This window comes from Indicator indicator, chromosome 2 (genome assembly GCF_027791375.1).
Source record: "Indicator indicator isolate 239-I01 chromosome 2, UM_Iind_1.1, whole genome shotgun sequence".
Classification (NCBI taxonomy): domain Eukaryota; kingdom Metazoa; phylum Chordata; class Aves; order Piciformes; family Indicatoridae; genus Indicator; species Indicator indicator.
Window position 1 is genome coordinate 1,004,751 of NC_072011.1, and position 27,661 is coordinate 1,032,411.

The following is a 27,661-nucleotide window of genomic DNA, read 5'->3' on the forward strand; positions in this document are numbered from 1 at the left end:
CTGTCCCCAGCTTTCTGAAAGGCCCCCAGAAGGTCTGCCTGGGCTGACCAAACCCAACATCAGCAAAGCCTCCCCAAGGAAATCAGGTGTGGCTTCTTGGCCTAACCCTGGCCCTGCAAGGTGGAGATGGAAGAAGGTTGCCCACGTTTGAAACCAGATTATCCACCCCTTTCCCATGGAAAAGCAGGGATCTGTCCCTGTTGGGTGCAGGGGGGTTGGACTGGATGACCTGTGGAGGTCCCTTCCAACCCAAGGCCTTCTATGATTCTCTTGCTCAACCTTCCACAGCCCCACAGGCATCCTGCAGCCCTTGTTCTCAGCTCCACAGGATGAGAGGACTGAGGAGGTGGGCTGGGCACACACACACACACACACAAGAGAAGATTGCCTGTTTGCTCTTAAAACAGAGAGTGAGAGCTGAGTATTGAATTCCTCACCCCCATCTGTGACAGAAGAGGAGGAAGGAGGCTGATTTCCACCCTCTGGCTGCAGGAATTCAAGCCCACTTCTGCCATGGGAGGGGGAGTTTAGGCTGGTAGAAGTGGGGAGATTCAGATTGGATGTTAGGAAGTTGTTCCCCGTGAGGGTGGTGAGACACTGGCACAGGTTGCCCAGGGAGGTGGTGGAAGCCTCATCCCTGGAGGTTTTTGCAGCCAGGCTGGAGGTGGCTGTGAGCAACCTGCTGCAGTGTGAGGTGTCCCTGCCCATGGCAGGGGGTTGGGACTGGATGAGCCTTGGAGTCCCTCCCAGCCCTGGCAGTTGTGTGATTCTGTGGTGGCAGGCAGTGTGGGTTCTGTTGCTGGCACTATGTTCTTCCACAGAACACAGCTTTGCCACGTCCTTTGCAGATTTGGCTTTAGGGCACATTACAGCAAAATGCTTCAGCTCCCAACAGCTTCTTCAAGTGCCACTGGCAGCACCATGACTCCACAGAGAGCTGTTAAATGCACACTGCTACCCCTGTGTGAATGTTCTTCCCCAGCAGGATCCCTCTCTGTAGCTGTGGACACCCTGCAGCTGCCAGCTCTCTGCTTGCAAAGCCAGGCAGAGATGCTTAGCAGCTCTGCAAACTGTGTATGCACAATCCAAATAGCTTCAGTGTGATTTCTCCCCACAGAAGGGCAGCTAAGCTTCAGCTGTTCTCACAGGAGAAAACAGTAACAGAAGTAAGTGCACTGGAAGTAGATCCAAACTATGCACATCTCTAAATCTGAAAGAAACGTGGAATGGTAGGGATGGAAGGGAGCTCCAGAGATCCTCCAGTCCAACTCCACGGCCAGAGCAGCATCACCCAGGGGATTCCACACAGGAACACATCCAGGTGGGATTGGAAAGGCTCCAGAGAAGGAAACTCCACAACCTCTCTGGGCAGCCTGCTCCAGTTCCTGATAATTTTTCCTACTCTCCAGTCTAAGCCTCCTGTGATGCAACTTGAGGCCATTTCCTCTTGTTTTCTCTCCAATAAATATTGTTTTTCAGGAATCACAGAATTATTTTGGTTGGAAAAGACCTCTAAGATCATGGAGTGCAACCATCAACCTAAAACCACCATGGCCACCAAACCCTGCCCCCAGGTGCCATGGCCACACATTTCTTGAACACCTCCGGGGTGGGGACTCCACCACCTCCCTGGGTAGCCTGCTCCAGTCCCTGACCACTCTTGCAGCAAAGAAATTTTTCCTAATATCCAAACCAAACCCTGCCCAGCACAATTTCAGGTCATTTCCTCTCATTCTAGCACCTGATAATAGAGAGAAGAGACCAACCCCCACCTCACTCCCACCTCCTCTCAGGGAGCTTTAGAGAGCAATGAGGTTTTCCCTCAGCCACCTCTTCTCCAGACTACACACTCCCAGTTCCCTCTTGTATTAAACACAGCAAGAATGACTTCTGCATCAGACCATCACAGAAAGTGTACACAAATGAACCTTCTCTGCAACTGTTTTTCATCATTACAACCACACAGTGCAGTACACAGAGGACTGCAGAAATATTAGGAACTGTTGTGGACAGGTGCAGGGTCCTGCATCTGGGGAGGAATAACAGCAGGCAGCAGGACAGGTTAGAGGCTGCCCTGCTGGAGAGCAGCTCCACAGAGAAAGACCTTGGAGTGCTGGTGGGCAGCAAGTTCTGCATGGGACAGCAATGTGCCCTGGTGGCCAAGAGAGCCAATGGGGTCCTGGGGTGCAGCAAGCAAAGTGTGGCCAGCAGGGACTAGGGAGGTTCTGCTCCCCCTCTGCTGTGCTCTGCCCTGCTGAGACCACAGCTGCAATCCTGTGTCCAGTTTGGGGCTCCCCAGGTCAAGAGAGACAGAGAGCTGCTGGAGAGAGTGCAAGGGAGAGGCAGGAGGATGCTTAGGGGACTTGAGCATCTCCCCTGGGAAGAGAGACTGAGAGCCCTGGGGCTGTTTAGTGTGGAGAAGAGAAGGCTGAGAGGGGATCCAGCCACCAGCCTTGCTCAGCATGCTTTGGGAATGGTGTTCTGACTCCAGGGAGGTGGTGGAAGCCTCATCCCTGGAGGTTTTGAAGGCCAGGCTGGATGTAGCTCTGAGCAAGCAGAAGGAGACGTTGAGGAGAATGCAGTTAACAGTACCTGGCAACACCAAGCCATGCTCCCAAAGCTGTGCTTCAGCTCATGCTCTGAACTGGGTGAAACTTGGCTCTGAACCTACTTCCCTCATTCCAGGTGGACATCAGGGGTAGAGGATTCTTGCTGGAGCACAGAGCACTTCCTACTCCAGGCTACCTGTTAAGGAAATGCAGCAAAACAAAACAAAACCAAAAATCAAATATTGCTTCAGGAAAAGTCAGCACAAAAAACCTGCCCAATTTTTGCCAGTGTGACCCCAGGGAACTGAGACAAGAGGCATTCAACCCCCTTCCTACTTCTGGAATTAGAGGGCATGAGAAATGTTTCTGCCCAGATGGAGCTGAGAGAGCTGTGCAGACAGGAACAAACAGCAGCATGATGAGCAGGGAACGTTCTGACAGCTTCTTCCCAGGCTTTCCTTTCTGTGAGCATGATGCAGAAAGGTAGAACTTGGGTGGATTTTGGGATTCCCTCCTTTGTTTGTTATATCACAGACCACAGAACATCAGAGGTTGGAAGGGACCTCCAGAGATCCTCCAGTCCAACCCCCCTGCCAGAGCAGCAGCACCCAGGGCAGGCCACACAGCAATGCATCCAGGTGGGGCTGGAAAGGCTCCAGAGAAGGAGACTCCACAACCTCTCTGGGCAGCCTGCTCCAGGGCTCCTTCACCCTCACATCAAATAAGTTTCTCCTCCTCTTGAGCTGAAACCTCTCTTCCACTTTGTCTCCAGTGCTCCTTGGCTTCTTGCTGTGCAGCACCCAGCAGAGCTTGGCCCCCTCCACTTGACCCCCAGCCCTCAGCTCTTGAGAGACATTGATCAGATCCCCTCTCAGCCTTCTCTTCTCCACACTAAACAGCCCCAGGGCTCTCAGACTCTCTTCCCAGGGGAGATGCTCAAGTCCCCTAAGCATCCTTTTCCCACTCTTTGGAACGTTTCCCCCCCTGCTTTTCAACCAAGGCCACTGCAAGAGTCTGACTTTCACTAAGCACAAAGCAGAAATGATTCCTTTCAGCACAGTGGCAGGTGGAAGATGTTACTCACCTTTAAAGCCAGATGACAAACTCCTGAAGCAGATGATCTTCCAGGAGAATCTTAACCATCCCTTAAATCCAGCCTCCAGCCTTGCTCAGCATTCTTTGGGAGTGTAGTTCTGACTCCAGGGAGGTGGTGGAAGCCTCATCCCTGGAGGTTTTTGCAGCCAGGCTGGATGTGGCTGTGAGCAACCTGCTGTGGTGTGAGGTGTCCCTGCCCATGGCAGGGGGTTGGAACTGGATGGTCCTAGAGGTCCCTTCCAACCCTGACAATGGATTCTGTGATTCAGGGAGATAACAATTTACAACAGGGAGTGCAGATGTCAATCCTCAACCCATTTATTGTGGACACACTGGAGACACAGCACAGCTTTAACACACTCCCACTGAACCCCTACAGAGTTAATCCTTACATTTGCTTATTATGGAAACAGTGCAGGACAAACACAAGCTGCAAACACAGTTCCACCACCAGGGAAGGTGACACTTCAAGGAAGGTCAAACAAAACCATGGCTCTTAAGGCCAAGAAGCAGAGGCAAATGCCATTTCCTAGAAATGAAGGCAGGTAGGCTCCACTGGAGTAGCTTTGCTGCTGGGCTTTCCTTTGGGGCTGGTGGGAAAGGGAAAACCCAGAGCCCAGGGATTTTCCTTTTTTTACCTTAATGCTCCAACTCAGGAATCCTTGGCACAGGAATTTTCCTTTGCTTTGTGACTACATTACTCAGCCAATTGCTCCTAACATTTGATCCAACTGTGGCATTTCACAGTACCACAGAACATAGGAGGTTGGAAGGGACCTCCAGAGCTCCTCCAGTCCAACCCCCCTGCCAGAGCAGCAGCACCCAGGGCAGGCCACACAGCAATGCATCCAGGTGGGGTTGGAAAGGCTCCAGAGAAGGAGACTCCACAACCTCTCTGGGCAGCCTGCTCCAGGCCTCCCTCACCCTCACACCAAAGAAGTTTCTCCTCCTCTTGAGATGAAACCTTCTCTCTTCCACTTTGTCTCCAGTGCTCCTTGGCTTCTTGCTGTGCAGCACCCAGCAGAGCTTGGCCCCCTCCACTTGACCCCCAGCCCTCAGCTCTTGAGAGACATTGATCAGATCCCCTCTCAGCCTTCTCTTCTCCACACTAAACAGCCCCAGGGCTCTCAGGCTCTCTTCCCAGGGGAGATGCTCAAGTCCCCTAAGCATCCTCCTGCCTCTCCCTTAGACTCTCTCCAGCAGCTCTCTGTCTCTCTTCAACTGGGGAGCCCCAAACTGGACACAGGATTGCAGCTGTGGTCTCAGCAGGGCAGAGCAGAGGGGAGAAGAACCTCCTTAGTTGCCAACTTAATTGTGTGTTGTGCAAAGGAAGAGCTTGAGTGTCAAATTCTGTGTTGATAGCAGACTAATAGCACCAGGATATTGCACAAGTTCTTGTTTTGTTCTACTTTTATCAGAGTAAAAAACAAGGCATCTTGAGAACTGATTTTCCTCACTATTCCCTACACTGGCCTTATTTTATTGCATTTACACTGAGAAGTTGACAAAAATCTACACACAAGAAGAGAAAGAAAAACCCCCAAAATCCACAACTGCCTGCCTTGCTTTGCAGAGACAGAAAGTGAAGAGTCCAACTGGAAGTTATTTTAGGGCAAGCAGATTTCTATTTCTGGTTCACCCTTGCATGCTGCTTAGATTTAAAGCACAGAGGTGCACTGCCCATGAATAAAACTCAGTCCTGTTTAACACACCTGCAGCAGAGAGAGCAGACACACATGGCTGGGCAGGAGCAGGCAGTGTGAGCTTGCAGCACAGAAGGCCAAGGGCAGCCTGGGCTGCATCCAAAGCAGCATTGCCAGCAGAGCCAGAGAGGTGATTCTGACACTTTGCTCTGCTCTGCTCAGACCTCCCCTGCAGTGCTGTGTGCAGCTCTGGAGCCCTCAGCACAGGAAGGACATGGAGCGGATGGAGAGGGGCCAGAGGAGGCCAGGAAAATGCTCAGGGGCTTGGAGCAGCTCTGCCAGGAGGACAGGCTGAGGGAGCTGGGGGTGTTCAGCCTGGAGAAGAGAAGGCTGCAGGGACACCTAAGAGCAGCCTGCCAGGACCTGAAGGGGCTCCAAGAAGGCTGCAGAGAGACTGTTTGCAAAGGGCTGCAGGGACAGGAGCAGGGACAATGGCTTCAAAGGAGAGCAGAGCAGCTTGAGATTGGATGTGAGGAAGAAGTTGTGCAGCAGGAGGGTGGTGGAACACTGGCACAGGTTGCCCAGGGAGGTGGTTGAGGCTCCATCCCTGGAGATCTTGCAGGTGAGGCTGGAGAGGGCTGTGGGCAAGCTGCTCTAGTTGGGGATGTCCCTGCTGAGTGCAGAGGGGTTGGACTGGATGAGCTGTGGAGGTCCCTTCCAGCCCAGCCCATTGTCTGGTTCTATTCTGGCAGTCACAAGGGTACCTCTGACTTCCTCATGGCTCTGTCTCAGTTTTGAAGCTGAGCTGAGGAAACAGGGAATGGTTTTTTAGACATTTAAACTTTGTGCATGAAATAAGAGTGAAATCAGGTGTGCATTTCATACAATCAGAGAATGGTCTGGGTTGGAAGGGATCTGCAAAGCTCATCCAGCCCAACGCCTCTGCACTCAGCAGGGACATCCCCAACTAGAGCAGCTTGCCCACAGCCCTCTCCAGCCTCACCTTGAACACATCTCCAGGGATGGAGCCTCAACCACCTCCCTGGGCAACCTGTGCCAGTGTTCCACCACCCTCCTGGTGCAGAACTTTCTTAGGCATCCCTTAGAACACTGACAAAAATAAAAGCATTAGAAAGGATTCTAGATAACTAGAGCTATTCTGGATTGTTTTTTAATAGCTAAAAAAAAAAACCAAAAAAACAAACTAACCCAACCAAAACCTCTTCACCTCATTATGGAAATCAAAAGACTATTTTGGGCACAATTCTTTGCATGCCATTTCTCCTTTACCACTTGGCTGCTTTTTTCCCCCCCCACCTCTCATTTGAGTACCAACAACCATCTGCCTGCAGAAAATCGTCATTAAAAACTGGAAAGAATTGGAGCCTAGCATACCAGGTGAAAATCTTGTCTCTGATCATATATTTGATATCAATTCCTAGCAGGAAACTGTTCCATTGAATCCAAGTCGTTTCTTGTTAGGAACTAGCACAGATGTGCTGCCAGATAACCTTCAGTACAAAAGAGATGCAGATAAACGAGTTTGGACTGAAAAGCTCTGGAGACTCCCAGGCATCAGTAGGGAAGGCACTTTTCTGGTCACATAATCCTAGCACATTGGGATCCAGCATAGCTTTAGGATTTCATCACATCTCCTTCAGTTCCTGTGCAAGTGATAGCCACTAACTGCCCAGTCCTGAACTTCTCCACTTGCAAATAAAGCAAAGAAAATGGCTCCAAAGAAATTAATGGAAGCAGCAATGCAGAAAACGGTCTGCCACTCTCCCACGGTGTTCTGTTGAGAGAAGGAAACAAAAAGGAGAGATAAAAACAAACACAGCAAAGCCAAGCAGGCAGCTTGGAGCTCCTCCCTTGAGAGAAAGTGAACCAAAACCTCCACACTCAGGAGAAAGTGAACCAAAACCTCCACACTCAGGAGAAAGTGAACCAAAACCTCCACACTCAGGAGAAAGTGAACCAAAACCTCCACACTCAGGAGAAAGTGAACCAAAACCTCCACACTCAGGAGAAAGTGAACCAAAACCTCCACACTCAGGAGAAAGTGAACCAAAACCTCCACACTCAGGAGAAAGTGAACCAAAACCTCCACACTCAGGAGAAAGTGAACCAAAACCTCCACACTCAGGAGAAAGTGAACCAAAACCTCCACACTCAGGAGAAAGTGAACCAAAACCTCCACACTCAGGAGAAAGTGAACCAAAACCTCCACACTCAGGAGAAAGTGAACCAAAACCTCCACACTCAGGAGAAAGTGAACCAAAACCTCCACACTCAGGAGAAAGTGAACCAAAACCTCCACACTCAGGAGAAAGTGAACCAAAACCTCCACACTCAGGAGAAAGTGAACCAAAACCTCCACACTCAGGAGAAAGTGAACCAAAACCTCCACACTCAGGAGAAAGTGAACCAAAACCTCCACACTCAGGAGAAAGTGAACCAAAACCTCCACACTCAGGAGAAAGTGAACCAAAACCTCCACTCTCAGGAGAAAGAGAACCAAAACCTCCACACTCAGGAGAAAGTGAACCAAAACCTCCACACTCAGGAGAAAGAGATCCAAAACCTCCACACTCAGGAGAAAGAGAACCAAAACCTCCACACTCAGGAGAAAGAGAACCAAAACCTCCACACTCAGGAGAAAGTGAACCAAAACCTCCACACTCTCAGGAGAAAGAGATCCAAAACCTCCACACTCTCAGGAGAAAGAGATCCAAAACCTCCACACTCTCAGGAGAAAGAGATCCAAAACCTCCACACTCAGGAGAAAGAGATCCAAAACCTCCACACTCAGGAGAAAGAGATCCAAAACCTCCACACTCAGGAGAAAGAGATCCAAAACCTCCACTCTCAAGAGAAAGAGAACCAAAACCTCCACTCTCTCAGGAGAAAGAGAACCAAAAGCTCCACACTCTCAGGAGAAAGAGATCCAAAACCTCCACACTCAGGAGAAAGAGATCCAAAACCTCCACACTCTCAGGAGAAAGAGATCCAAAAGCTCCACACTCTCAGGAGAAAGAGATCCAAAACCTCCACACTCAGGAGAAAGAGATCCAAAACCTCCACACTCTCAGGAGAAAGAGATCCAAAAGCTCCACACTCTCAGGAGAAAGAGATCCAAAAGCTCCACACTCTCAGGAGAAAGAGATCCAAAAGCTCCACACTCTCAGGAGAAAGAGATCCAAAAGCTCCACACTCTCAGGAGAAAGAGATCCAAAAGCTCCACACTCTCAGGAGAAAGAGATCCAAAAGCTCCACACTCTCAGGAGAAAGAGATCCAAAAGCTCCACACTCTCAGGAGAAAGAGATCCAAAAGCTCCACACTCTCAGGAGAAAGAGATCCAAAAGCTCCACACTCTCAGGAGAAAGAGATCCAAAAGCTCCACACTCTCAGGAGAAAGAGATCCAAAAGCTCCACACTCTCAGGAGAAAGAGATCCAAAAGCTCCACACTCTCAGGAGAAAGAGATCCAAAAGCTCCACACTCTCAGGAGAAAGAGATCCAAAAGCTCCACACTCTCAGGAGAAAGAGATCCAAAAGCTCCACACTCTCAGGAGAAAGAGATCCAAAAGCTCCACACTCTCAGGAGAAAGAGATCCAAAAGCTCCACACTCTCAGGAGAAAGAGATCCAAAAGCTCCACACTCTCAGGAGAAAGAGATCCAAAAGCTCCACACTCTCAGGAGAAAGAGATCCAAAAGCTCCACACTCTCAGGAGAAAGAGATCCAAAAGCTCCACACTCTCAGGAGAAAGAGATCCAAAAGCTCCACACTCTCAGGAGAAAGAGATCCAAAAGCTCCACACTCTCAGGAGAAAGAGATCCAAAAGCTCCACACTCTCAGGAGAAAGAGATCCAAAAGCTCCACACTCTCAGGAGAAAGAGATCCAAAAGCTCCACACTCTCAGGAGAAAGAGATCCAAAAGCTCCACACTCTCAGGAGAAAGAGATCCAAAAGCTCCACACTCTCAGGAGAAAGAGATCCAAAAGCTCCACACTCTCAGGAGAAAGAGATCCAAAAGCTCCACACTCTCAGGAGAAAGAGATCCAAAAGCTCCACACTCTCAGGAGAAAGAGATCCAAAAGCTCCACACTCTCAGGAGAAAGAGATCCAAAAGCTCCACACTCTCAGGAGAAAGAGATCCAAAAGCTCCACACTCTCAGGAGAAAGAGATCCAAAAGCTCCACACTCTCAGGAGAAAGAGATCCAAAAGCTCCACACTCTCAGGAGAAAGAGATCCAAAAGCTCCACACTCTCAGGAGAAAGAGATCCAAAAGCTCCACACTCTCAGGAGAAAGAGATCCAAAAGCTCCACACTCTCAGGAGAAAGAGATCCAAAAGCTCCACACTCTCAGGAGAAAGAGATCCAAAAGCTCCACACTCTCAGGAGAAAGAGATCCAAAAGCTCCACACTCTCAGGAGAAAGAGATCCAAAAGCTCCACACTCTCAGGAGAAAGAGATCCAAAAGCTCCACACTCTCAGGAGAAAGAGATCCAAAAGCTCCACACTCTCAGGAGAAAGAGATCCAAAAGCTCCACACTCTCAGGAGAAAGAGATCCAAAAGCTCCACACTCTCAGGAGAAAGAGATCCAAAAGCTCCACTCTCAGGAGAAAGAGATCCAAAAGCTCCACACTCTCAGGAGAAAGAGATCCAAAAGCTCCACTCTCAAGAGAAAGAGATCCAAAAGCTCCACTCTCAAGAGAAAGAGATCCAAAAGCTCCACACTCAAGAGAAAGAGATCCAAAAGCTCCACTCTCAAGAGAAAGAGATCCAAAAGCTCCACACTCTCAGGAGAAAGAGATCCAAAAGCTCCACACTCTCAGGAGAAAGAGATCCAAAAGCTCCACACTCTCAGGAGAAAGAGATCCAAAAGCTCCACTCTCAAGAGAAAGAGATCCAAAAGCTCCACTCTCAAGAGAAAGAGATCCAAAAGCTCCACTCTCAAGAGAAAGAGATCCAAAAGCTCCACTCTCAAGAGAAAGAGATCCAAAAGCTCCACTCTCAAGAGAAAGAGATCCAAAAGCTCCACTCTCAAGAGAAAGAGATCCAAAAGCTCCACTCTCAAGAGAAAGAGATCCAAAAGCTCCACACTCAAGAGAAAGAGATCCAAAAGCTCCACACTCAAAAGTGATTCAAAAGCTCCACACTCAAAAGTGATTCAAAACCTCCACACTCAAAAGTGATTCAAAACCTCCACACTCAAAAGTGATTCAAAAGCTCCACACTCAAAAGTGATTCAAAACCTCCACACTCAAAAGTGATTCAAAACCTCCACACTCAAAAGTGATTCAAAACCTCCACACTCAAAAGTGATTCAAAACCTCCACACTCAAAAGTGATTCAAAAACTCCACACTCAACAGAAAGTGATTTAAAAACTTCCTTCACTCTCAAGAAAAAGTGACTGAAAAACTCCACTCCAGGCAAAGTGATTTCAAAGGCCATGCCACAGCTTGCAATCTCAATGCAAATGCTCTGCAGAGTGATTTCATAGCAGCACAAATGCTTGCTAAGGATGAAGATGGAATCATGCCTGGAGCCAGTTTCAGTGAGGTAGCAGAGCAGGCACAGACAGCCCCAGCAGGACTGCCTCAGCCTGGCTGAGCAGTTCCTCATCTGAGATGCAGAATGTTCATACAGAAGCAGAGAATGGGCTGGGCTGGAAGGGACCTCCAAAAGTCACACAGAATGACACAGAATCACAGAACCAACCAGGTTGGAAGAGACCTCCAAGATCATCAAATCCAACCAATACCCCTCTGCACTCAGCAGGGACATCCCCAACTAGAGCAGCTTGCCCACAGCCCTCTCCAGCCTCACCTGCAAGATCTCCAGGGATGGAGCCTCAACCACCTCCCTGGGCAACCTGTGCCAGTGTTCCACCACCCTCCTGCTGCACAACTTCTTCCTCACATCCAATCCCAAGCTGCTCTGCTCTCCTTTGAAGCCATTGTCCCTGCTCCTGTCCCTGCAGCCCTTTGCAAACAGTCTCCCTCCAAACCAACACAACCACAGTTCTGTGCTCCCCATGCCTTCAGGCCTTTTTTTAAACACCAGAATTTAGCAGCTTCCTCTGGAAATCTGCATCCAGGCAGATGCCTTCTTTGGGCTCAGAAGCTTCTGGTTCTGGAACATCCACACAGTAGTCATTAAGAATCTTTTACTGCATAGAAGTGAACAGTTCAGCACTTGGAACATCTGATCTGAAAGCAAGGCAGTATTTTCCATGGCAGAAATCCCTGTGAGACTGGGAAGGCTTCATTCCAGTGTGAATTGGGAAGGACATGGACCTGATGGATCAAGTCCAGAGGAGGCCATGAGAATGCTCAGGGGGTTGGAGCAGCTCTGCTAGGAGGACAGGCTGAGGGAGCTGGGGGTGTTCAGCCTGGAGAAGAGAAGGCTGCAGGGACACCTAAGAGCAGCCTGCCAGGACCTGAAGGGGCTCCAAGAAGGCTGCAGAGAGACTGTTTGCAAAGGGCTGCAGGGACAGGAGCAGGGACAATGGCTTCAAAGGAGAGCAGAGCAGCTTGAGATTGGATGTGAGGAAGAAGTTGTGCAGCAGGAGGGTGGTGGAACACTGGCACAGGTTGCCCAGGGAGGTGGTTGAGGCTCCATCCCTGGAGATCTTGCAGGTGAGGCTGGAGAGGGCTGTGGGCAAGCTGCTCTAGTTGGGGATGTCCCAGCTGAGTGCAGAGGGGTTGGACTGGATGAGCTGTGGAGGTCCCTTCCAGCCCAGCCCATTCTCTGACTCTATAACACAGATTGGGAATGAAGCCACTCAAGCCATGGAACTGTAGGACTCACACCTACAGCCCAGCCCTCATTTAATGACTGCAGGCTTGGAGAGACAATTTCCCTTCAGAGGAGGTAAAAACAACAACTGACAACACTGTAAGAGGACTTACATTGTGAGTGAGGTTCTTGGCAATAACTGGCCCCACCATTCCTGGGATGGTAGCAAAGGAATTGGTGATTCCAAGCAGAATTCCAGCATACCTGCAAGAGAAATTGTTAATGCTGCCTATTAACTTCTCCTCTTACCAGCCATGGGAAGAGTTTTGGCTAACCTGATCACACAGACCTCATTCTGTCCACACAGACACACTAAACCACAAATACTCCACTAAGAAAGGCTTGGGCTTTGTTCTGCCCCCAGCTCAGCTCACTGACAACCTGCCAGGTGCACTCTTAGGGCCAGGGCTTAGCACTGGACTTGGCAGTGTTAGGCAGACAGTTGGACCTGATGACCTCAAAGGTCCCTTCCATCCTAAATGATTCTCTACATCTGGACATGGAATTTTACTTGAATTAGCTATGGCTGTGCTCAGGATCCATGATCCAAACCCACAGCCCCTTTGCTAAGCCACAGACAGACAGTTTGGAATGGATCCATCCATTGGAAAAGTTAGAAAAGAAGTACCTTGAAGGAGGAAGACAGCAAGGAGGGTGAGAGGGTGAGGAAGGAGGGTGAGAGGGTGAGGAAGGAGGGTGAGAGGGTGAGGAAGGAGGGTGAGAGGGTGAGGAAGGAGGGTGAGAGGGTGAGGAAGGAGGGTGAGAGGGTGAGGAAGGAGGGTGAGAGGGTGAGGAAGGAGGATGAGAGGGTGAGGAAGGAGGATGAGGGAAATAGCCTGAAATTGCATCAGGGGAGGTTTAGTTGGACATTATGAAAAATTTCTTTGCTGCAAGAGTGGTCAGGCACTGGCACAGGCTGCCCAGGGAGGTGGTGGAGTCCCCATGCCTGGAGGTGTTCAAGGAACATGTGGCCATGGCACTTGGGGACATGGTTTAGTGGCCATGGTGGTGTTGGGTTGATGGCTGGACTCTGATCTGAGAGGTCTTTCAGTGGTGGTCTCGGGTTGATGGTTGGACTCTGATCTGAGAGGTCTTTTCCAACTGAAACAGTTCTGTGATTCCACAAAGCACAGGTTCCAAAGGCCTGAGCTGAGTGCTGCAGGCTGTCCTTGCCTGCAGCTTTCTGTGGGGCCAGGCTGATGGGAAAGGTGTCTGACTGAACCAGTTCTGCAGGCTGCCATTGCTGCAGCTCCCTTCTGAGGCAGGCTGCCCTGAGGTGTTGCTCCACCAGCCACAGGTGCATGGCTCTGCACCAGAGGCCATAAAAAGTGCCTGGGAAAAGCTGGTAACTTGCTCAACAGCTCAGTGTCAGCACCTCAGCTCTAGACAACTCCAGAGCTCTCTCCCAGCAGTGTTGCAATGACCACAGAGTCGTGCTTGAAGCTGACTTGTGAGAGACACTGAAGAGAAAGGAGAGCTTGAAGCCCTGCTGCAATGATTCTCCAGGCTGAACAGCCTCTTCTCTCAGCCTGTCCTCATATGATAGATGTTCCAAGTCCTCTAATCATCTTAGTGGCCCTGCCTGGGACGCTCTCCAGTAGTTCTTTGTCCTTCTTGAGCTGGGGTGCCCAGAACTGGACAGAGTAGCCCAGGTGAGGCCTCCCCCAGTGCAGAGCAGAGGGTGAGGAGAAGCCCTCCTAGAGCAGAGGCCATGGTTTTTCCTGAGCAAGAGAAACCCTTCCCTGGCCTGCTGGCTGACTTCTGCTCTTGGAAGTCACTCCATAGCCCTTTGAAGCACAGCAGTGCATTTTGGACTGAGCTCCAGCACCTTCATTAAAACACTCGTGATTTCCTTACGAACACAGCAGGTAGTCTTCTTCTCTCAGACAGGGCTTCTGAATTAATAAGGCTTTATGAAGCTGAATGTGGAAGTGTGGAAGCTTCCCTCAGGCAGATCAGCACACACAGAGCAAGGCTCCATTCACAGCCTGCCAGCAGAGCAAACCACACTCTGGCTTCAGCAGGTTTCAGCCCCAGGCTTCTGCCAGCACACACTTTCAAACCTAAACATCATCTCCCAGTTCCCCAGCTCTCCACAGACCTCTGGCAGGCAGTTGCAGGGTAAATGCCCTCTGGGGATGGCCCAGTGGCTCTGAAATGAGTTGCAGCCTTGATAAGGCTCCCTGCTTGGTGCAGATAAATGCCTCTGTCCCTCCCTCAGCACAGGGGAGCCTCCCAGCTGGAATGGGGCAGCAGAAAGTGGCAGGTCTGCAGAGCAGGGCTAAGAATAAGCTGCTGGGCAGGTGCTCAGGGCACAGTAGGGATAACCAAAGCCAGATCCATTTGCAGAGCACTGAAGCAGTAAAATGAAGAGTGAAAAAAAAAGAACAAACCCAAACCTCAGATATGTGAAGTGTTTGGTGCATAATAGAGTCCTGGGAAGAATATTTGAAGGGCTGATGGAAACTCTGATGATGGCAACATATGGATGTAGATTTGGAGAGCTACAGTAGAATAGGTTCTCCCCACAGGAGTCATCTTCACAGAGTCACAGAATGTCAGGGGCTGGAAGGGAGCTCCAAAGCTCATCCAGTCCAACCCCCCTGCCAGAGCAGGGGCACCTACAGCAGCTCACACAGGAACACAGCCAGATGGGCTTGGAATATCTCCAGAGAGGGAGACTCCACAACCCCCCTGGGCAGCCTCTGCCAAGCTTCTGTCACCCTCACAGGCAAAAAATTCTTCCTCCTGTTTCCATGGAACTTCCTCTGCCTCAGCTTCCACCACTGCCCCTTGTGCTGGCATTGGGCATCACCCAGCAGAGCCTGGCTCCAGCCTCTGGGCACTCCCCCTGCACATCTTTAGCACCAGCAAGGAGCTCACCTCTCAGGCTCCTCCTCTCCAAGCTCCAGAGCCCTCAGCTCCCTCAGTCTCTCCTCCTAAGGAAGATTTTCCACTGCCTTCAGCAGCTTTGGGGCTCTCTGCTGGACTCTCTCAAGCAGTTCCCTGAGGTCCTTCTTGAGCTGAGGGGCCCAGACCTGGACACAAGATTCCAGATGTGGCCTCAGCAGGGCAGAGTAGATGGGGAGTAGAACCTCTCTTGACCTCCTAACCACAGCCCTTCTAATCCCCTCAGGCTGCCATTGGCCTTCTTGGCCACCAGAGCACATTGCTGGCTCATGGTCAATCTCCCACCCACCAGGACCCCCAGGGCCTTTTCCCCTTCCCTGCTCTCCAGCAGCTCAGTCCCCAACCTCTCCTGTTCCGTAAGGTTGTTCTTTCCCAGGTGCAGCACTCTATCTACTCTTGCCCTTGTTGAATTTACTTCCATTTCTCCCTGCCCAGCTCTCCAGCAAATATTGCTTCCTGCTCAGTATCAGCATTTTCATTCCTCTTTTTATTCCCACTGTGAATATAAGAATTATTTCTCTGCCACAATGCAACTTTTAGTGGCATCAAGAGGCCTTTTGCTATTCTAGTCTGCATACTTCCAACCAATCAAAATAAACATTAAAGTGTATTTTGAGACTGTCTTGAATAATTTCTGCTCATTCAGAAATATTTCAGCAAATAAATAAATAAATAAAAAAAACAAAGAAAAAAAATAGAACTGGGAGAGGGCATCCACAGCCTCCCTGGGCAACCTGTTCCAGAGTCTCACCCCCCTCACTGGAAAGAATTTCTTCCTCATCTCCAGTCTAACTTTGCTCTCCTCAAGCTTCAATCCATTCCCTCTCATTTTATCATTCCAAGCCCTTGTGAAAAGTCCCTCCCCAGCTTTCCTGTAGCTCTCCTGAGGCACAGGAAGGCAGCTCTAAGGTCTCCCCAGAGCCTTCTCCTCTCCAGGCTGAACAGCCCCAACTCCCTCAGCCTGTACCCGTAGTGAAGATTCTCCATCCCTCTGATCATCTTCCTGGCCCTTCTCTGGACCTGCTCCAGCAGTCTGATGTTCTTCTTCCGATGGGGGCAGCAGAACTGGAGGCAGTACTCCAGGTGGGCTCTCACTAGAGCTGGAGAATCACCTCCCTCACTCTGCTGGTCCCATAAGGTCCTTGTGCCTATGCCTCACAGCTGCAGCTCCTCTGGCAGCTCTGTTGCGCTCCTTGCACAAGATGAATTTTCCTCCCTTAATGAGCACCATTTAATCTTTTGTTTCACTTCACTTGCTCAGTGCCTGGACCCAAGTCTCCTTTTTCTGCCTGCTACTCAGGATTTTAATCCTCCCCAAATGCTTTCCAGTAGAACTCTTCACAATGTCAGTTTATTTCCCCAGCACTCTGGAGAGATGGAGGTGCCAGGCTGAAAGCTATCCCACAGGCAGGAAATTAAAAGAGAGGACAGGAATGTGTGTGCATACCACAGGCTTTGGTTTGAGATGCTCAGGATCTCATTTTCAGAGCACTCAACAGCATTGTTCTTGTGTTCAAAGCTCCACTGCCTCCTGGCCACACTCTCAGTAACACCATTTTTGCAAACCAGAACTTATTAGCTGTGGAGAGGCTCAAAAACCCAGCAATGAATCAGCCAGATCTCCATCCAGCTCCCTGCATCCAGCATTAGCTTCTCAGCTGAGACATCTGAGTTTGGACTCCAGCTGCTGCAGGCTCCCTTTAAAGATGAATTAAGGTAGTCTGAACCAGCCTCAAGTGCCCACACTCTTCACAGCTAAGGAACTCCTAAGAACAGAGATTCCTGAGGCCAGAGGGTATGAACATGGTCCTCACAGATGATCACACAAGAGTGGGATCCTGACTCATCACACAGCCTCTGTGACAGAGCACTGAAAGGACTGAATTCCACACTCAGCTACCTTAAACATGACCCTTCCCCTCTCCTGTCACATCCTGCCTCTTCAGGTGCCCTCCAGCCACTACAGCTAGGAGGCAGAGGGGTTAGGAATGAATGACAGCCTCCCTGCTTCTAGTGCAGGATCCATCCTGTGCACTGAATGAACACAGGGTCCTGTGCAGGAGGACATTAACCTCATGGAGTTTAAGAAGGACAAGGGCAGGGTCCTGCATCTGGGGAGGAACAACTCCAGGCACCAGGACAAGTTAGAGGCTGCCCTGCTGGAGAGCAGCTCCACAGAGAAAGACCTTGGAGTGCTGGTGGGCAGCAAGTTCTGCATGGGACAGCAATGTGCCCTGGTGGCCAAGAGAGCCAATGGGGTCCTGGGGTGCAGCAAGCAAAGTGTGGCCAGCAGGGCAAGGGAGGTTCTGCTCCCCCTCTGCTCTGCACAGCAGTAAGCCAAGGAGCAATGGAGACAAAGTGGAACAGAGAAGGTTTCAGCTCAAGAGGAGGATAAACTTCTTTGGTGTGAGGGTGAGGGAGCCTTGGAGCAGGCTGCCCAGAGAGGTTGTGGAGTCTCCTTCTCTGGGGGCTTTCCAGCCCTGTCTGGATGTGTTCTGTGTGACCTGTGCTGGATTCTCTGGTCCTGCTCTGGCAGGGGGCTTGGACTGGAAGCTCTCCAGAAGTCCCTTCCAAGCCCTAACATCCTGTGGGCCTGTGATCTGTACCTGCTACTGCAAACAGATAAATGAGTGCCAAAGCAAAACACTTCTCTGTTACCAGCCCAAAGAGTGCTTAGGTGGACTTCCAGAAGAATACACAAGATCCAAGCTCTTCAGGAAGCTGAGGGCTCTATCAGGTTCTGAACTTGTAACCAACTGCAGAAATTAAAGCCTGAGGTCTTAATTTCCCAGTCTCAAAAGTTAGTCACTGAAGAGCCATTGTACACACCTGATCTGTCACCCATCGCTAACAGGCCACCTGCTCACAGCAAGATTTTCAGAGCAGGCACAGCAGGGAATGTCTTTCCAATCCAAATAATTTGTTTCTGTCACAGTGCTGAGACATGGCCACACTCCTGCTAAAGGCTGATAGCTCTGCTGGAAAAAAAAATCTAAAAGAGTGAGACATGGAAGGGTACTGATGCTGTTCAGCCTGGAAAAGAGGAGGCTCTGGGGACACCTTATAGTGACCTTCCAGTACCTGAAGGGGACCTACAGGAAGGCTGGGGAGGGACTGTTTACAAGGGCTTGGAGTGGTAAGGCAAGGGGCAATGGTTTGAAATTACAGATTGGACATTAGGAAGCTCTCAACCCAAGAAAGACATGGACCTGATGGAGCAGGTCCAGAGGAGGGCCACGAAGATGATCAGAGGGTTGGAGTACCTCTCCTGTGAAGACAGGCTAAGGAAGCTGGGGTTGTCCAGCCTGGAGAAGGGAAGGCTCTGGGAAGACCTAATAGTGGCCTTCCAGTAGGTGAAGGGCATGCAGACAAGGGGCAGGAGTTTTACACTGGAGCAGGGTAGGTTTAGACTGGACAGTAGGAAGAGGTTCTTTACCATGAGGCTGGTGGAACACTGGCACAGATTGCCCAGGGAGGTGGTGGAGACCCCAGCCCTGGAGATACTCAAGGTCAAGCTTGATGGAGCTCTGAGCAACCTGATCTAAGTGAGGGCTGCTGCAGGGGGGTTAGACTGGGTGACCTCTGGAGGTCCCTTCCAGCCAAATGCATTCTAAAAACCATTGCCCTACTAATGCTGTGAATGCAATAGGACAAGAGTCCAGTAAATATCATTACAGGAACTCTATAACTCAGGATCAAAATTGATTTACGCTCAACTGTTGTTCAGCTCATACCCTCTGCCAAGCCTGCACTGCCTGCCAGTGCTTAACCACTGTAACCCTGAGTCACTGTCAGTGTTTCCATTCCAGGCCTGTGCAGCACATGGTCCATTGCAAAACCTCCCAGGCAGCCAGCAGCACTCACACAGCCTCCCCCCACCCAAAGTGGCCATGGCTGTGTCACATGCAGAGCCAGAGGCTCAGCAGTACTCACGAGGGTGCTATGTCCAGGTGGTTGATGCTGTAGCCAGATGTACAGAACCCTCCCAGAGTGGTTGACATGGTCACAAAGGCAACAGCCAGCTCGTAGTTGCAGCCTGTGAACCCAGCTGCCACCAGGAACACTGCAGGTCCAATCATTCCTTGAAGACAGAAAGCTCAGAGTGGATGGAGTTCCTACAGCAGGCTTCAAGAGGCTCTGAGCTGTGCACACATCTCCTGCAGGACTTCCACCACCACCTAGTGCAGAGCATCCAGCACTGCACTGCAGGCACCACACTGCCCCTGGGAGGAGCACCAGATAGGATGCAAACCTCTTTCTGCCTCAGGAAAACAAAGAATCATAGAGGGAGGGCTTGGAAGGCACCTCTGGAGATCGAGTCCAATCCCCCTGCCAGAGCAGGATCACCCAGGGCAGGCCACACAGGAATGCATCCAGACAGGGCTGCAAAGGCTCCACACAAGGAGACTCCACAACCTCTCTGGGCAGCCTGCTCCACGGCTCTGGGACCCTCCCAGTCAAGAAGTTCCTCCTCATGTTGAGGTGGAACATCCTGTGCTGCAGTTTCCATCCACTGCCCCTTGGCCTAACCCTGGCCACCCCTGCAAAGAGCCTACTGCCTTCCTCTTGACACCAACCCTTCAGGTATTGACAGACATTGATCAGATCTCCTCTCAGCCTTCTCCTTGCCAGACCAAGCAGCCCCAGGGCTCTCAGCCTCTCCTCACCAGACATGTTCCAGTCCCTTCACCATCCTCATAACCCTCTGTGGAACACTCTCTAGTGTATTCCTGTCCCTCTTGAGCTGGGGAGCCCAGAACTGCCTTATTGATGTTCATAAACATCTAAGGGGTGGGTGTCAAGCAGAAGGGGTCAGCTCCTTGCTGTCCTGTGACAGCACAAGTGGCACTGGATACAAACTGGAACCCAGGAAGTTCCACCTCAGCATGAGGAGAAACTTCTTTACAGTGAGGGTGCTGGAGACTGGAGCAGGCTGCCCAGAGAGGTTGTGGAGTCTCCTTCTCTAGAGATTTTCCAGCCCTGCCTGGATGCATTCCTGTGTGGCCTGCCCTGGGTGATGCTGCCCGAGCAGGGGGGTTGGACTTGACCTCCAGAGGTCCCTTCCAACCCCTACCATTCTGTGACTCTATGCACAGGCTCCTGCAGAACAAGATTCCCATCTCTGTTTGGGAAGGCCATTGACATGGGCTCGTTCTGCCCAGCAACTATCACCACTCTGATGGTGATACTACCTGATCCTTTACCAGTTTGTCTGTAAGCAAGATGCAGCTTGACCTAAACAAAAAGCTGCTGGCAATCTCTTATCATTCTCTTATCATTCTCTTATCCAAAACCTCTTTTCTTTTTTTTTTTTTTCTTCTTAATGGAAAAAGAGGGGACTTACACTTGGCTAATTAACAGACAAATAATCATAGAATCACAGACTTGGAAGGGACCTCAAGGCTCGTCCAGTTCCAACCTCTGCCATGGGCAGGGACACCTCACACCACAGCAGGTTGCTCACAGCCACATCCAGCCTGGCTGCAAAACCCTCCAGGGATGAGGCTTCCACCACCTCCCTGGGCAACCTGTGCCAGTGTCTCACCACCCTCATGGGGAACAACTTCCTCTGAAGGTCTAATCTAAATCTCCCCTCCTCTAGCTTGGATCCATTCCCCCCAGTCCTATCACTCCCTGACACCCTAAAGAGTCCCTCCCCAGATTTCTTGTAGCCACCTTCAGGTACTGGAAGGCCAGAAGAAGGTCTCCTTGGAGCCTTCTCCTCTCCAGACTGCACAACCCCAACTCTCTCAGCCTGTCCTCATAGGAGATGAGCTCCAGCTGCTCTGAAGCCATGCGCCATCCTGCTTAATCCCTCAGCAGAATGCCACACTGCTCCCCCAAACCCTTCCTTTCCCCCATGTGGTACCTGAGAGATGTTCCCCAGAGAGATGAGATTTGGACCTTACCTATCAGGGTGAAGCACTTCCGAACACAAACAGTTGAAAAGTTTTGCTTTTCCCTTAAGTAATCAGCAACTTGCCCAGACAGAATTATACACAACCAGCATCCAAAATAAGGCAGGGCAGATAAAAACCCATTCTGTTCAGAAGACAAAAAAAACCAAAACAACAAACCAACAACAAAACAAACAACCCACAGTTAAAAACATTGAGAGAATAATTCAATGTGCTACAAAAAAAAAAACCCCTCCAAAACCCAAAAGAAAAATCATTTTTGCTGCAGCATTAACAGAAAGTGAGCCAGATGTGTCAAAATGATCCATTCAAATACATGTGGTAGGGATCATCAGCAGGGAAACACCCAGGGAGACAAGACACAGCACTGGATGGGCTGGAGAGCTGGGGAGAGAGGTTCATGGAGTTCAGCAAGGGCAAATGTAGAGTCTTGCAGCTGGGGAGCAATAAATCTTTGGAGACTAAATCTAATGAAGAGAGACTGAAGGAGCTGGGGCTGGTTAGTGTGAAAGAGAGGAGGCTGAGGGGAGACCTCCTGGCTGTCTGCAGCTCTCTGAAAGGAGGTTGTGGAGAGGTTGGTGCTGGTCTCTTCTGCCAGGTGATTAGTGAGAGAAGAAGAGGGCAGAGCCTCAAGCTGCCCCTGGGGAGGTTTAGAGTGGCCCTTAGGCAGCAGAGTGGTCAGGGCTTGGAATGTGCTGGGCAGGGAGGTGGTGGAGTGCCCAAGGCTGGCTGTGTTTGAAGGTGGTTTGGCTGTGGTGCTTGGGGCTGTGGTTTAGGAGTGCCCCTTGGAGAGTAGGGTTAATGGTTGGGCTTGGGGATCCTGAGGGGCTTCTCCAGCCTGAATGTTGTGGGGATTGTGTGAATAACTCACTGCACCAGGACAGCTGAGGGGCTGAGCTGCTGGAGAGCTGCTCCATGGAAAAGGACCTGGGAGTGCTGATGCACAACAAGTTCACCATGACCTAACAAAGTGTCCTTGTGGCCAAGAAGGCCAATGGCATCCTGGGCTGCATTCTGTGATTCTATAACTGTTCTTACCCAGTCTCTTTATTATGGGATGGAAACTGGTGAACTATAGTAGGGAGTCGAGAGGGAGGGGACAGGCATTGCTCAGTTGCAGCCTGGGATAGGCCAAGGGGCAATGGATGGAAACTGCAGCACAGGAGGTTCCAGCTCAACAGGAGGAGGAACTTCTTGACTGGGAGGGTGACAGAGCCCTGGAGCAGGCTGCCCAGAGAGGTTGTGGAGTCTCCTTGTCTGGGGGCTTTGCAGCCCTGTCTGGATGTGTTCTGTGTGACCTGTGCTGGATTCTCTGCTCCTGCTCTGGCAGGGGGCTTGGACTGGAAGCTCTCCAGAAGTCCCTTCCAAGCCCTAACATCCTGTGAGCCTGTGATAGTAACAACTGTCTAATATTTTAATGAGTAATGCAATTTCCATCTAAATGTGTGGCAACAACTTAGCCCAACACCATTATGCAAGACTTCTAATGCTCACAGCAGTCAGAACTCCCAACTCACTCTAAAAAGAAGGAACATAACCCAGAGCCATGAGAAACCACGTCACAGCAGAACCTGTTAGCACTCCATGCAAAGGTGTTTCACAAAAGAGCTGAGCTGAGGCTGTGGGAACAAATGACTGCATGCAGACATTCCCTCAGGAGGCATAGCATGGAACTCAACCAACAACTTCAGCCAGGTTTTTTTCCAGCCATTTTGCAGCTGGCCTTACTGCTTCCTTCTCTTCTAACACTTGAGCTTCCTCACCTTTTCCTCCCCACATTGCCAGCATCACCACTTTCCTCATGTGTTAAACCAGGAGAAGACTACATGTAGCCTCATGGAATTTATGAGCACCTTTTCACTTGAGCAGGAGCAGCGTTTCACAGGATGTTAGGGTTGGAAGGAACCTTCAGAGATCTTCCAGTTCAAGCCCCCTGCCAGAGGAGGAGCAGAGAATCCAGCACAGGTCACACAGGAACACATCCATCAGGGCTGCAAAGGCTCCAGACAAGAAGACTCCACAACCTCTCTGGGCAGCCTGCTCCAGGGCTCTGGGACCCTCCTAGTCAAGAAGTTCCTCCTCCTGTTGAGCTGGAACCTCCTGTGCTGCAGTTTATATCTATTGCCCCTTATCCCATCACAGAGTGCAACTGAGCAGAGCCTGTCCCTGTCCCCTCCCTCCTGCCCCCCAGCCCTCAGCTATTGATAGACATTGATCAGATCCTCTCTTAGACTTCTCTGCAAAATCAAGAGGGCAAAGCCACGAGGGCAAAGCCAAGAGGACAAAGCCCAGTGAGCAAAGAAGTATTTCAGAAGCCACAAAACAAGCTATAAAATCTGAATCAATTATACAAACCATATAACAGAGAAAAAAAAAATCTGTTGTGTTTCTTGTTTCCAAGCAGAGCAGTTCAAAGTGGGTAATCTGCATCTTCAACCAGCAAAAATGAGCTCAAAATTTAGCATTAAGCTAAATGTCAAAGGAGTCCTGCACACACACACACAAAAGGTGGAACATCCAAAGCAGGCAATGGTTTTGGTGCATCCACTTCACTGTGGAGATTGGTTTTAACCACTTCCCAGCTCCACATTCACAATCCATGGTATTTAAGCAGCTTCTTCTATTGGCAGGGCAGATCTCTGTTACTTGATCTCTCTAACTGAGAAGAAAAGTGGCTACATTTTGATTGCTCTCACCTCCTGTGCATCAAACCTCAGGATCTCCTTCATGTATGTGGGCAAGAGTGTAAGGAGGGTGTAGAAGGTCCAGTTGTAAGAGAAGTGTGCCACAACTATAGCCCAGAGTGGGAGGGACTGCAGGATGGGTCTCCAGGGAACAGATTTCTGGGTGGAAAGCTAGAAAAAGGGAAGAGAAAGAGTCCATATCAGTGTCCTCACAGGATGTTAGGGGTTGGAAGGGACCTCTGGAGAGCTTCCAATTCAAGCCCCCTGCCAGAGCAGGAGCAGAGAATCCAGCACAGGTCACACAGGAACACATCCAGACAGGGCTGCAAAGGCTCCACACAAGGAGACTCCACAACCTCTCTGGGCAGCCTGCTCCAGGGCTCTGTCCAGAGGAGGCCATGAAAATGCTCAGGGGCTTGGAGCAGCTCTGCTAGGAGGACAGGCTGAGGGAGCTGGGGGTGTTCAGCCTGGAGAAGAGAAGGCTGCAGGGAGACCTAAGAGCAGCCTGCCAGGACCTGAAGGGGCTCCAAGAAGGCTGCAGAGAGACTGTTTGCAAAGGGCTGCAGGGACAGGAGCAGGGACAATGGCTTCAAAGGAGAGCAGAGCAGCTTGAGACTGGATGTGAGGAAGAAGTTGTGCAGCAGGAGGAGGGTGGAACACTGGCACAGGTTGCCCAGGGAGGTGGTTGAGGCTCCATCCCTGGAGATCTTGCAGGTGAGGCTGGAGAGGGCTGTGGGCAAGCTGCTCTAGTTGGGGATGTCCCTGCTGAGTGCAGAGGGCTTGGACTGGATGAGCTGTGGAGGTCCCTTCCAACCCAGCCCATTCCATGATTCTATGATCAGCAAGTTCTGTTTTGGCTGGCATAAGACTGTAGCAGAGTGCTGTACCTGATCCTTCAGGGAAGAGAGGATATATTCTCTTTCAGCAGGTGAAATGCTCCTGTGACTCTCTGGTGTATCACTGACCAAGCACATCCAGAAAAAGAACCACAACACACCAAGTGCACCTGTTGTTGGGAAAAGGTAGGTGAAGAGAGAGAAATAAAAACATTAAGCAACTATATCCAGTGAATAACACTCTCAGATTTAGAAGCTCATTCCAAATACTCTTAATATAATTTTACTGAATATTATTTTTACTGAATATTATTTTCCTCTCTGCTAACACCCAGCAGTTCCCCAAAGCAGCTGAACAAAGCACATTTGGAGATAATAAACAATAAAGATGACTAAGCAGAAAGTGTTGTGGGGTTTTTTTTGGGGTTGTTTTTAGTTTTTCAAGTTGCCTTCTACAGCAAGAAAGTTGCATGCACAGCCATGGTGTATTTTTATCAGTCATATGGAGCAGTCACAAAGGCTGTGGCTCATCCAGGGGAAAGACAAACCCACATCCACTTTAATCACAGAGAACACTTGGTGTGCACACAGGGAATGGCACCACATACAGCTCAACCTCTTCTTCTTTAAGCCAGACCCCAGAACTCTCATTGGAAAAAAAAAAAAGTACCTTCTCAATAATCAGAGAGCAAACCAAGTTATGACTCTAGGGAACATTGGAGCTTGGAACCTGAGTTCTCTGTTTGAAGGCCTTTTTGGTTCATACAGAACTTGGAGGTGGCTTTGTTGAGAAAAGCCTAACCCTTGTCTTTGGTTCAGATTCTCCCTTCCCCATGCAGAACATGGGACAGCACAGACAGGCTCACAGGATGTCAGGGGTTGGAAGGGACCTCTGGAGAGCTTCCAGTCTAAGTCCCCTGCCAGATGAGGACCAGAGAATCCAGCACAGGTCACACAGAAACACATCCAGACAGGGCTGCAAAGGCTCCACACAAGGAGACTCCACAACCTGGGCTCTGGGACCCTCCCAGTCAAGAAGTTCCTCCTCATGCTGAGCTGGAACCTCCTGTGCTGCAGTTTCCATCCATTGCCCCTTGGCCTGTCCCAGGCTGCAACTGAGCAGAGCCTGTCCCTGTCCCCTCCCTCCTGACCCCCAGCCCTCAGCTCTTGATAGACATTGATCAGATCCCTCTCAGCCTTCTCCTCTCCAGACTAAGCACCCCCAGGGCTCTCAGCCTCTCCTCCCCAGGCAGTGCTCCAGTCCCTTCAGCATCCTTGGAGCCCTCCCTTGGACTCTCTCCAGCAGATCCCTGTCCCTCCTCCACTGGGGAGCCCAGAACTGGATGCAATATTCCAGGTGGGGCCCCACTAAGCAGACCTACAAAAAGCACCTACTAAAGTTACACCTAGGGCATGCTTCTCAGGAGAGACTGTCTGTGTTTGAGTCTCCTCCAGAACCCAACTGGCAGTCAGTCTGCTGTGCCTTGCGTTTTGGGCACTCCCTCAGAGTTCCTGTATCTGTTAGAGAGAAGTTTCCACACAGCTTCCCTTTAAAGCAGCAGTCACTTTCCACCGCTGCTTCCATTCAGAGCTGAAGTTTAGTCCTGGGATTAAAGTGATTAACTCCATTTCACACTTCAAACAAGAAAGTTAAGAGCATTTGACTCGTACCAGCTTTGGTCCCACTCACAGAGTTTTTGCTCACTGGCAGCAAAGCTCCACGCAGAGGAATCTGCTTAGCTTTAAGTATCTCTCACTTCCCAGGATTAAGCAAACAGCAACCTCAAGATGCCAAACACATTTGGAAAGCTTAAAGTCAACTTGCATAAGATACTTAAAAGTTTTACAACACATCAAGCATTTGATGTGCTTCTGATGGTAAAAACAAAGCCGAAGCACTTACCAAATATGTAAAACACATAGACCCAGCTCATGTAGTAGCAAATCAAACCAGACAGTGGCAGAGACACAACAGTTCCTAGCTGGGCACCTGCCAGAAACAAAGCAAAACAAAGTGAAAAAAAATCAATAAACAGATCTCTCACCAACCTCTCAAACTAAGGGGCATTACATAGCTATTTTATTTTATTTTAATTTAATTTTATTTTATTTTTAATTTTATTTTTTAAATTTAATTTTCTAGTTAACTTTATTTTTTATTTAGTTTTATTTTTAATTTTATCTTTTAAATTTAATTTTCTATTTAACTTTAATTTTTATTTATTAGGATTTTATTTTTGAAATTGAAATTTAATTTAAATTTAATTTTAATTTAAAATCTATTTTTAAATTTTACTTCTAAATTTAAATTTTTATTTACTGTTAATTTTTATTTATTTTAATTTATTTTTATTTTAGTTTTTAAATTTAAATTTTAATTTAATTTTAATTTAATTTTATATTTTATTTAATTTTATTTTTAAATTTAGATTTCAATTTAAATTTAATTTAAGTGAATTTAATTTTAATTTAATTTTATATTTTATTTAATTTTATTTTTAAATTTAGATTTCAATTTAAATTTAATTTAAGTGAATTTAATTATAATTTAATTTTATATTTTATTTAATTTTATTTTTAAATTTAGATTTCAATTTAAATTTAATTTAAGTGAATTTAATTATAATTTAATTTTATATTTTATTTAATTTTATTTTTAAATTTAGATTTCAATTTAAATTTAATTTAAGTGAATTTAATTATAATTTAATTTTATATTTTATTTAATTTTATTTTTAAATTTAGATTTCAATTTAAATTTAATTTAAGTGAATTTAATTATAATTTAATTTTATATTTTATTTAATTTTATTTTTAAATTTAGATTTCAATTTAAATTTAATTTAAGTGAATTTAATTATAATTTAATTTTATATTTTATTTAATTTTATTTTTAAATTTAGATTTCAATTTAAATTTAATTTAAGTGAATTTAATTATAATTTAATTTTATATTTTATTTAATTTTATTTTTAAATTTAGATTTCAATTTAAATTTAATTTAAGTGAATTTAATTATAATTTAATTTTATATTTTATTTAATTTTATTTTTAAATTTAGATTTCAATTTAAATTTAATTTAAGTGAATTTAATTATAATTTAATTTTATATTTTATTTAATTTTATTTTTAAATTTAGATTTCAATTTAAATTTAATTTAAGTGAATTTAATTATAATTTAATTTTATATTTTATTTAATTTTATTTTTAAATT

The 27,661-nt window shown here is 48.4% G+C and overlaps 1 protein-coding gene across 1 annotated transcript in view; it reads right to left on the bottom strand.

Moving 5' to 3' along the window:
- Positions 1-6,820: 6,820 nt before the first annotated feature.
- Positions 6,821-27,661, bottom strand: part of SLC17A5 (solute carrier family 17 member 5) — a 33,455-nt gene continuing 12,614 nt past the window's right edge. Inside the window, exons 5-11 of the mRNA XM_054395308.1 lie at positions 26,349-26,435; positions 24,497-24,615; positions 23,622-23,780; positions 20,917-21,049; positions 18,941-19,088; positions 12,211-12,301; positions 6,821-7,082 (exon numbers count right to left, since the gene is read on the bottom strand). Coding sequence (XP_054251283.1) covers positions 6,945-7,082; positions 12,211-12,301; positions 18,941-19,088; positions 20,917-21,049; positions 23,622-23,780; positions 24,497-24,615; positions 26,349-26,435 — 875 coding nt within the window. The 3' untranslated portion in view covers positions 6,821-6,944. The remainder of the gene's footprint in view (positions 7,083-12,210; positions 12,302-18,940; positions 19,089-20,916; positions 21,050-23,621; positions 23,781-24,496; positions 24,616-26,348; positions 26,436-27,661) is intronic.